Here is an 11786-nt window from a genome sequence, read left to right as displayed (position 1 = left end):
GATCTATTTTTCCATGCCATATATTTCCCCCTACTCCCTACTCCCTGCTACAATGTTTTGCTCTATACATACAAAGCTTTTGTATGTCGATCCAAAACTTTAGGAGCCACTTAAGCATCACTTTAAAGGGCTCTTTACCACTCAGATGAATTTTCCTCTAATTGTATCCTTTAACTCCAAAAGGGGTTTGGGGACATACTTTGCATGAAAGATACTGTGGAAAACAAAAGTTTCATTGCTAGTGGTTCTGCTTTTATATTTCCACCCAGGTAAATCTGCGCACCAATTTGCGTTCTCTTTTCCAATACCTGTTTCCTCCTGGGGCTAGTTCCTGTGACAGAGCTGTCTTCAAATAATTTAATTATCCTGTGGCACACACCTTTTTAGTCCCCCCTGAAATGGGGTGTGATGCCTTTGGTTTACATCACTTGTTGAAAAACACTCCAAAGCATTGAAAAACTATGAAATTGTTACAGTATTGGATGCCAACACACAGGACTATTAGTCTAATTCATCCTTCAGATCAAAGCCCACACAGGCAGCTCTCATGCCTACAGCTATTTTCCTTTTACTTTCCCGCTTGACAGTAGTCCCTCATATCCCTCTGTTCTACTTTCTTTGAACATACACATTTTCCTTTAGTCATGGAAATATAATTTATATCTATTATAGTGTATTATAGATTGCAGATCAGGACAAGCGCGCATTACTGCCTGGAACGTCTGTTTATTGTACGTCGGGTTTCTAAAAATAAATAAATAAGAAAGCCACCCTGCTTCGCTGGGGAGAGAAAAATAGGAAGGGGGAGGAGTTGGGGGCTGGGGGGATCTGCACTCTGTTCTTAAAGTTTAATTTCCAAGTAAGGGCCTTGAAGCATGATTTATTAACATCATGCTGTTTGCTTTTGTCACGTTGTGGATGTGGTGGGGGGGCGGGAGCGCCGGCCCCTCTCTAGCCTGGACCACCCAGCGAGCTGAGCAGAGCTACTGGCAGCACACACTCCGGTTCAAAGGTTCACCCCCAATTCACCAGCTCCATCAGTCACCAGCCGCCTGGCTCAGCCGCCCCATTGGAGGCAACAGCAATAATAATAATAACAATCCACCCCCCCCCCCAAAAAAAAAAATAATATCCTAACAGACGGGCTGTCTGGGGCGCAAGAATTGCAAAAACAATCCCCACCCCATCACAGAGAGTGTGTGCACAGAGGAGAGGGAGTGTGAGGAGGGGGGAGAGAGGGAATGAGACAGACAGAGGGGAGGGAAGAAGGGAGGAGGGAGTCCAAGCTCTGAGAAACATCACTCCATCTCTCTCACTCCACAGGAGCTGAGCAAGGAGCAGGACAATGTTTGACAACACGCAGTACCCCTATAACTGCTTTAATTATGATGGGGATGATTATCCTACCTGTAGTTCTGATGAAGAGAAAAAATTCACCAGACCAGCATACAGGTAAGATGAAGTTTTTCCAAATCCCCTCATTTCTGGGGAGGTTTCTGAGCTCTGGGATGGTGGGATTATAGATTTTGGGGGACTGGGGGACCTCTCCCCAGGCGTGTGCAGTGGGTCTGATTTCCCCCCTTCTCTGTGTTTGAAGTGTCCATGATTTGTTTTCTCCTGTGTGGGGTCACAGCAACTCTGGCATGCTGTTGAGTCACCAGATCTCGGATGGTGTCCTTCAACCTCCAGGAGCCCCAGGAGAAGGCGAATTATATATGCAATGTGCCAGCGGGTGAATTGGATGCAGATTCCCAGCACAGTGGGAAGAGGTGCAGTGTAGATGTTCACAGGGAACCTAAGGTCCTTTACACCAGCAGGCAAGGTCTCCAGTGACACTGTCTCTGAGCCTGGACTGTCTCACTTCAGCTTTCCAGCTCAGAGAAACTTTTCTGATGGAGTCTGAGAGGTGGATGATTTTTCTGTAATCCTCCTGTATCTAAGCACTCTGCACAGGGTGCCAGGGCAAACAGTCTGGTTGGGACTCAATTGCCTGGAAGTAATGCCTGTGTATCACCCTGGAGGCTCGGGGCTAAGAGGCAGTGACCACGCTCGGGACTTATCCCTGGGATGTCTTGTGTCAGGGTGCAGATCCACCGGGAGAACTTTTGGAAGCAGGATATAGGCACACATGTGCCCGAGTGGTCCTAAAAACTGAGTACATGAGTAAGGTGATGGTGTAACAGCAAGTTTTCCTTTTTTCAGCTACATTGCCTTAATTGCAATGGCCATCCAGCAAAGTCCTTCAAATAAAGTCACCCTCTCTGGCATTTATGACTTTATAATGAAGAAATTTCCTTACTACAGATCAAATCAAAGAGCCTGGCAGAACTCCATCCGGCATAACTTATCACTTAACAGTTGTTTTGTAAAGGTAAGATCAGTAACTGTATATTTACATACACACTGTGCATGGCTAAAAAATACATGCAGGGATAATCTTTTCACTAGGAAAGAAGGAAAACAAACAGCTGAGCTGCAAATCACTTAAAATGTCTCTGAGTTGTCAACTGTAAAGAGTGTATCTTTGTCTGGTGCGTGTTAATAGATAACAAATTGAATGGAGTTTACATCCTATTCGTATAATGAAAGAGAATACGCTTAAAAGTCTTGTCATATGTGTTTACACCATTCTTGAATGTAAATGAATGCAGATGTTAAGCAGCAGCATCTGTAACACATACAAATACTGAACTGCCTTTGAATAAATACAGGTTCCCAGAACAGAAGGGAATGAGAAGGGGAAAGGAAACTATTGGAGCTTTGCAACAGGATGTGAATCCATGCTGGATCTCTTTGAAAATGGGAATTACAGGCGAAGACGGAGGAGGAGGAACATGAAAAGGGATCATAAGGAGCAGAGACCAAGCAGGGGGAAAAGTCCTTCATCCTCCGATATGTCTTCTATGGACTCTGCTTTAAACAACATTTCCTCTTCTGAAAGTAAGCACGGAAGAATTGAATCAGGCCCAAGACTACTGGAGCCTCGTGGGTTTGCTCCAAACAGCATGACCAACAGGCAAAGCCTAAGCAATTCCTCCTTAGCAAAATCGGATTCTGAAATTAAATTCAGCATTGATTACATCCTTTCAGCCCCTGACCCTTTGCCTGTCCTGAGATCTCAATATAATATGCAAGAAAATAAATATCATCTACTGGAGGCTCAACAAATTAATCTCCAGTTCTGGACAATGTGACATTATTTATTCATGGCAAAAAGGTCTGAGTTGCAGTGTATTCAGCAGCCTCATGTCACTGAAAACCAGCTGCCTGCCTCCTCATTTTCTTCACAAGTAGTACTCAGAAAGGGTTACTGATTCACCAGCTGATGCTCTGTCTGTACCCAAAGAACTTTGCTAAGATTAGAGCATAAATAACAGTTACCAATATCAGTTTTCATTATGCTGAAATTCATGAAATTCTAGCTTTGGTTTTTAAACTGTCGTGGGCACCATTTAACACCACAAAGAATTTCCTTTCTCAAGCAGAATCTGACAGAAAAAAGACTTGCTTATCACTCATTGCTTTATTAAAGACAAAGTGAGTTTGATTCCATTTTCACTAGTGAAAATTAGGATTAATTCCACTGAAGTATATAGGTCAGAACTTAAGCTGATCTAAAATAGTGTAATTCTGTTGACTTACACTGGCTGAGAATGTAAGGGGGGGTGACTTCGCTTTCTTAAAAGGAATCCCAGAATATCACCCTGTCTTCCCTTAGTTTTTATTTTAACATCTTGTTTCAAACTGGTTTGCAGCTTTCACTCATCATTAATGAGAAAATATAGTTATTAATAAGTGTTTAAAGTATATTTTTGTTGATATTCAGGGCAGAGTTGTTTAAATTGTTGAAGTGAAATTGTATTCAAATTAATTTCAAGCAAGCTAATTACAAGGCTGTTGAAGTTTGGTACACTTTGATGGGTAATGTGACAGAGGCATAGAGCCTCTTTATGCCTCAGATTTAAAAAAAATAAACAAACTTCTCCCTTTATACTATCAGAAAGATTCCTGAGATGCTGCAGTAAAGTCCTTGAACATATTTCATTTAGGAAGTGTGAAGGGAGACCTGGCTTTGCAAGAAGCTGTATACAGCATTGACCAAAGCTAGAATTCCACCTACCTGCTTTGAGACAAGTTGTATATTTCTATTAAGTGGATTTATATTGATCCTTCTTGCAAGCAATTACCAAAGTGGTACTTGATACAATTTCAGCAAAGCTAGTGAGATTTATAATTTGCAGATAGCAGTATTAGATCATGAGCTCCATTTCTAAAGAAAGCCGTTTCATTAACATTTACATGAGGTGGGATATTTCAGAACAGAACCTGACGGACAATGATGAACTGTAATAAGCATTTAAGAACTTGCTTTTATACAACTTCTCCAGGATGAATTGCTTCCCAGTACCTAATGGCAGTATTAGTAAAGACTCCACAAAATCTTGGTTTTGACTTGGCTACTACAGTCTTCACCTACAGCACGTACGTTTAAAAATGAAAAACAACAAGGATTCTGGTGGTCTTAATCAACTATATACAGAGAGATAAAATTATCTTTGCAACATGAACTAAAGGTAAATGAAGGTGTACGAGATAAGATTAAACAAAATTGTGCTAGAGGTATGCTCAGGCATGACTTGAACTTTTACGCAGGTTTGACATTTCACTAAGTTATTTTACATTGTGTCTAATATATGCTGTACATTTATACTATATATTCTTATATATTGTTATTGAGAAAGGGAGCAATATTACTGCGTTTATATGTTGTAAAAATGCATGATGTATGTTGTCATGATGCTGAAAATCCTGCCATATACTTAAAAGTTACCGTCAGGGGTATTCTACACTGATTGGTAATAAAGGCTCATTTTTTTGGAAAATGATAAAACTTGCTCTCTTCAGGCATTTTCACAGCATGCAAAAGTCTTTGCTTCTTCTTCAGAAAAGTCAGAATGGAAAATCATGTCAGGTACATCAGTGCATGTCTTCCAAACTCTGAAGGAATGATTTCTTGTCACCAAATTCAGCCTTCAAATGGAAGCTTTCAATTCTCTGTGAGTCAGTGGTTATTCTGGGTGATTACCTGAAAGAAAAATTTGACTCATTAGACTCGATTGTTCTGGTGTTTACAGTGACATTAAAAAAAGAAGAAAAACTCTGGGGTCACTGGAGAGATGGATTTTTATTTGAACAGGGACAAGAATTTGCTTCTTTAGCATTCATGCTCTGTAGTAAAGAGGTGTGGGAAGAGCATGTCCTCATTTAGTACTTCAATGTATGCATGCACTCACATGTGGGTTGGTACCTCTGGAATCCTACATTTATATATTCATGCTTTACACGCAGATTTTTTCTTGATTGCTTTAAACATGGCAATGCTGCAGTTAGGCTGATAGTTATCTATATCTGCAGTATATTTGAAATATATATATTTTTTGCTGTGAAATGTGCAAATATGATTCTTACTATGTCTTCTTTGTTAATGCTGTTAGCAAAAGGGAGCTCAATGACAGCAAAAGTTCCTAATAAGCAACTCCTTACCCAGTGAACACAGTAGGCTGCTGAGACCAATGGACATATAGTCATGGCTACTAAGCAAGATAGGATTCACGTATTAGGAAAGGCAGAAATACACCCAGGTGGATTTATAGAAGACATCCAAAACCATTTTCAGTATGATGAATCAATATTCACAAATAGCCATGTCCTTTGCTCACAGTAAAGTGCCTGCTAGGGAGAGACTGTCATACTTGAGTTTCTCTAACATATAATCAAAGAAATTTGTGTACAAATAGGTGTTAACATTTGTTTTGCAAAGGATATCAATCATATTTCAAAAAATGAAGGGACATATTTCAATTTACCCAGTATATTATATTCTGACGACTCCAGAAAGGTTTCCAGCACTTAAAGTGAATGGCATTTAATATAGAACAACATAACAGGGGTGAGGGCTAGACGTGACCTTATTCAAATGTCGTAGCCATTACAAAGCCATTCCCAATGTAATTATAATTAAATACTTTATGCCTTTCTTGCAAATCCTCTGATCAATCATTGATATTAACATTAATATTGTATTACCCCCGAGCAAATGTCTCCCACACAAGTGTTATGGATCACCAGGTTTCCATTAACAAAAGTTGTGAGCTATTGCCATATGCTGGTCATGGATAAATTTACGTAAATTACCTTTTCTCAGGGAAGGGGGGAAAAAAGTCCACATTCTTTTCTTTTTATCCCTGCACTCTGAGTCTAGAGCTGTTTCTTCAGCTCCATCACAGCCTGTCAGCCACTTACATAAAGCTGAAATGAAAGGAAAAAATCTCACAGGAACATCCTTCTTTGCCCTTTGTTGAAGCAGGTGAATATTCTCCACACATAAGTGATTTAATACGTAGGTTAAAAGCTGAGCTGAAGCCAAGGCTGAGCAGTGCGGGGAAGGGGTCTGCATCCCACCAAGCCCACTAACCAGGGCTGGTTAGGCTGCGCACAGCAGCCAAAATGATAAAAGGTATTGGTGTTTGGCTCAATTCCCCATCTCAAGAGGTCTTTCTGACTGCGAAGAGAAGCCCAGAATGAGCCCTGGATTTCCTGACCCCAAAAGAGGAGCTTCTGCTGGGGGTCTGGCACTGTTTGTCCCAAGCCCAGGACGAGGCAGGAGATGGAGGCGGGAGAACAGCTTCTCACTGCTGGGCTGGTGGGCAAGGCTTTTGTCCTCTCCTTTTAGGATCATAAATACCTTTGTAAAGGAAAGATGAAAGGTTTCTTTCTGGAGAGAAGCTAGGCTCATCCTCAGTGAGGGCCCCTGGGGTGTTTTGTTTATTTATCCTTTTAAAAGAAGGCATCCCATGATAAAACAAAGATTTTGATGGAGCTACACCAGGTTATTCTGCAATCATTTGACTTTTAATGATTTGATTTCTTAGACTTCTGTCACCAGAGTCACAAAAGCGGTTTTTGCACAGCAAGATGATCCTCTACCTCAGAACGGAATTCAAAGTACTTGGTCAAGGTTGCAGCACTTTATTCCACCTCCCCCATTAAAGTAAGGCCAGATAACACCTAATACAGACCAGTGATTGACCTCACCTATAAGAACTTCTTCCTCAGCAGAACCTTCTCCTCATTATGGGAGCGTTAATGCAAATTAGGTTAGCTGAAAACAAGCCTTTTCTTTGACAGTAAAGCCAAGTTCAAGTTCCCCTATTTTTCTGCCAGTCAGATAGATCTTATTAGTTGAAAGCCATTAACTCCCCGTATAAACAGGAGCTGTAGTCAAGGAGCATTTGAAAGTCAAACCACACTGGAGAGCTGTCTGTGTCCACACCTCTGCTTTGCTGTGCTCAGTCTTGTTGCTTGGGCTACTGCAACCTTCCTCAGCCACACAGCAGGCTGGTCTTCAGAGCAACCTGTATGTTCTTTGAAGCTGAATCGAGACTTTTGCGCCATTTTTTGACCACAGAGGGTTCTCCTTTTGGGTAGCGATTGCCTTTTAAGGTCCAAATCTTGTGTGCCCTTTTCACTCTCTACTGAGATGGGACACGCTGAGAGGGGAAAGGGTTTGGATAAACAATTCTTAGGGAAAAAGCTTTGCTTCACATCTTTCAGTAATACAGTCCCAGAGTTAGGACTCTGCAAATGGTGCAGGGCAAGAGCCCTTGAGCTGCGTATCAAGTGTCTGTACTGTAAATCAAGCGCAGCATCTTCCCAGTGTCCCACCACACTCAAGCTCAGGCAAAAAAGGAAGCCTAGCCCATATGCCCTTAAGCAAACAGGGCTTTAATCTTCACCTCTGGCAGTGTAACACAAATCCCTGTCTGTGATCAGCACTTCAGATCCCAAACCCAAGACAAGAAAATCCTGAGCTGCCCATTCCAGCTGGACTTTCCCCTCTCTGTCTCTTCTGCGGTGTGTTCTCCTCCCTGCTCTGTGGGTGTAAATCCTCGCAAATCCTTTAACTTTGGTACAATTACTTTTGGAACTGAAATAGCAAGTGTGAAGCTGAACTTTGCATATTATATACAACATCTCACACAGTCTGCCACACTGTTCCTGCAACTGGTGAGTTGTCCTAGTTAGCATTCTCAGAGCAACAAATGGTCCTGATTCTTTATTTTGCCTTGGCATCCAGCTTCTAGTTGCTTTCTCGATAACATGGGTAGCATATGCACTGCAACGCATGGAAGACCTAGTATATACCCTCTGCCTCTGTGTTAGTAAGAATGTCTTTCTTATTGCGCTTAGGGTCATTAAATTAAAGAACAGGGTAGGTCCACGTCCTGCAGAACTTGAACTGGATTTTTTTTACCCAGAGAGCTAACATAAAATAACAAAGTAAGTTGTGCTCCCTCCCACCCAAGTTACAGCGGTTGGAGGCAAATCCAACTGTGAGAATTTTGCCTGAGAAAGAACTGCCGGATTTCTCCCACTGTGAAATCCAGCTGTTAATTCAAACAGAAGGGATGGACCTGACCAGATAGGCCAACTGGCTTGTTTCCATCCTGAAGTCCATTGTGTTCCACAAGTTCCTAAATTTATGGTCATGGAGGTCTTCCAAGCCCTGTAACAAAGTATGGCATGCAATGTTTTTGTTATGGAATGTGTGCTGCAAAGGAAAAACAAGGTTTGAATTTATCTTTCAAATGAAGATCCTGGAATCTCTCAGGATAAACAGGCTAAATTAGGAATCAAAATACACCATGTTTCTCACCATAATTATGAAACTGAAAATAGCACTTGCAGAGTACCGTCAGAGAAGAAAACTAGAAGTTGCAGTGAGCCCAACCAACTTTCTTTTGGTCGTGAGTGTTTTTCTCTGTGTGTTCATTGTCACTTCTTAGCAGGGGTCAGCAGTGTTCAGCAACAGGAACTACCTTTCATCTTTTGGGAGTTGTTGCTCTGCTGGAGTCTTTCAGAACAGAAAAGTCCACTTTAGAACTGAGCAGCTGGTCTCCATCTTTAGGAGATACATCACGCATTTACTATCTTGTCTTTCTCTGAGCAGGTTGAAAATAAGATACTGAAATGACTTGTCAGCCTGTATGGTGCAGCTCAGTGCAGCTTTCCTGTTGTTACAGCTAACTGTTCCGCATGAAAGCTGCTCCCTCTTAGGTCTTTGTTGAAGACATGATGAAGGCTTAATAGGCTTGGAAGTTAGTTCTATTTTCATAGTGGTATCAGCCTTTCTAATTAAAAGAATTAAGCTTCCTGAAATTTGCACAGCTATAAGAATACTACTCTTTCTCTCAGTCATTAAAACCTTTTGTTAGTACTAGCACTTGGCCTTACAGCCCCATATACGTGAATCTAACTGTCCCCCTGAAGCTGCAGTTTCCATAGCTGCTAATGGTGAAACACTGTTATGTTGTCCTTTGTCTGGGAAAAAAATTAGGACAGAATCAACTTTCCTCTTGAGCCCAAAGGATCTGCTGACCATTAGCCATCTGTCCCAAGCAAGATTTGCCCTGGCTGAAAATCCTTTTTGAGGTTTCATGCCATAGATATTTATTCCTACAACAGAATTGTTCCCTGTCTTCCCCTCTTTGCCTTGAGGCATTACACTATGCTAGTATTTGACTGCAACCAGCATCCTGTGCTGCCATCCTCTCCTTCCAGCATGGCCTCTCTGGGACTGGGAAAAAGAAGCAGCACTTTCCATAAAAGTCAATGTGGAAAATAAAAGGTGCAATGAGCTGTTTTGTGATTAATCTGTCTCAAGTTTTTCCAAGGCTGAGGGCTATATGAGTAATTATCAAGCCCTCAGAGGCATTTCAGTACTAATCAACCTATAACATTGTTCTGCATTGGAGCATCCAGGACTGGCTCCATGGGTTGAATCCTGAACCTCATGAAATGAATGCGAGTTTTGCCATCAGGTTCAAGGGACCAGAACTTCATCTCCTGTTGCCAGGACCAGAGATTAATCAGATTAGAGGCATGTGGACTGCAGAGAAAATGAAATACCTTCTAGCATTTAACTTGGTGTTTTCTTGAGACAAAATAGCAGCTTGTTTTCCACAGGTTTCTTTGGCCCTGTCTTTCAGCTAGACAAAATACTTCATGAATTCAATGGGAAATGTGTCCCAATAGGGAAGAAGTTCCCCAAAGCCCAAGGGCTGAACACAGCAGAACCAGATGTTGGCATTTGGGTGACAGTCCTGGTGTAGAGATGTTTGTATGTTCTCTGAGAGCACCTCTGTTCTGAGGCTGGTGTATACACTCAAATAAACAAGTTACACTAAGTAATACCCAGGCTTGAGATCTCAAATTTTCTTTCAGCAGGAAACTGTCGCAAAATCTGCTACAGTTTGGCAAACAGATGACATTGTATTACTTTCTATTTTGTTTTGCTGTTGTTCAAATTACAGGAAAAAAAATATTTTCAAGATGATACATCAAGTATCCCTAATAAATACCAAGGTCATTTAATATAAACTATGGACACATGGTTTGCTTTGTTGTTCTAAGTAACCATTTCCTTTTAACCAAATGAAAAGCTGGTTGTGCTATGATGCTGCAGATTATAAATTAGCAGTTCTCATATGGTTTTGTGCAATTGTTTCTTGAAGAGCTTTAGGCTACTTCAGACAAAAATTTCAAATAAAATGTGAATTCATTGAACTGTAACTTGTGGTATTAGATTTATAATAAACAAAGGTAGGTCACATAATCATGTCATGGAAAACAGCGTTTTAAAATTCAAGCAGCAACATTTTAATCTGGTTTAGGTTCTGATCCTGAAGTAGAGAGGAAGCTTGGCTCTTTCTGCTTCCCAGTGCATGAAACCAAGAGAAGCTTACACCAGGCGGAAAGCACACGGCTAGGCATGTGCTTTCAAACAAGTTTGATGAGGCAGGAGATGAAAAGACTGATTTCTTGTCAACCAAGAAAGAAATGACCCAGAGACAGTGGCAGCTTTCTGCCATGCCAGACCAGGATACGTGGGTTAGGTGAAGAGAGGAGGGGGTCCTGATTCAGTCCTTCTTCCAGTGCTTCCTCACTGCTGGTCCTCACCCATGGTTGGAGAAGCAGCTAGGGAAGAGCTGAAATCAGGGCTGGCCACAGCAGAAAGGCGAGCAGCTCCCCAGGGAAGCAGACTGCTCAGGGAACCTGCCTGATTTCCAACCTCACATACACAAAGGACTAAAGTGGAAGTATCTCTATCCTCCACCAACGCACACTTATCTTGACATGGCAGAGGTGGAGTTGTTTCCTAGAAAAGACCCCCCTTGCCTTTATGGGGATGGGAAATGTGTTTTCCACAGACAGTGGTCTCCTGTGTTGTTTTATGAAGACACCTGGGACAATCTGCCACTCAAAGACCATCCTTTAGCCCAGTTTCACCTGACTTCTCTCCCAGGAGTGAATGGAGGGGACAAGCCATGTGAATTGCTCCTAGGAAATCCCTGCTCCCAGCAGCCTGCTCTCTCCCATGTCCCTTCCCCTCAAGTGACAGCAGAAGGGCCACAGGGCCACTGCGGAAGACGAGCAAGGACAAGACAACCTCATCTCTGGAGATCACTGCCTAATTCATGCCTGGGTCTTAGTTCCTTAGGGAAAAATAGTAGCACATTTTGCATGGTTGAAAACAGTGTAGGATCTTCTCATGAGACATTCGCTTCATACATGCTGTGCAGTCCAAGCCCACTGATGATGAGGACAGGCAGCAGAGCAAGGTGTGGATACCACTAGCATGTTCACCAACACTCACTAGCAGAGGAGGTTTGTAATAAAGTGCTCTCACCTGAAACACTCCTTGTTTGGCAGATGTTTATCAGAAA

General features: G+C 41.9%; 1 protein-coding gene across 1 annotated transcript; it reads left to right on the top strand.

Moving 5' to 3' along the window:
* Nucleotides 1–1345: 1345 nt before the first annotated feature.
* On the top strand, nucleotides 1346–3194 carry FOXL3 (forkhead box L3; the record flags this gene model as incomplete). The annotated part of the gene is made up of 3 exons (XM_080617959.1): nucleotides 1346–1452; nucleotides 2203–2371; nucleotides 2712–3194. 3 exons carry the CDS (start codon nucleotides 1346–1348, stop codon nucleotides 3192–3194), a joined length of 759 nt encoding a protein of 252 aa, XP_080474085.1.
* Between the last annotated feature and the right edge of the window lie 8592 nt (nucleotides 3195–11786).

The sequence above is a fragment of the Psittacula echo genome (assembly GCF_963264785.1).
Source record: "Psittacula echo genome assembly, chromosome: 5".
Classification (NCBI taxonomy): Eukaryota; Metazoa; Chordata; class Aves; order Psittaciformes; family Psittacidae; genus Psittacula; species Psittacula echo.
The sequence above is the reverse complement of the archived record's forward strand: the minus strand, read 5'-3'. Positions and strand labels throughout refer to the sequence as shown.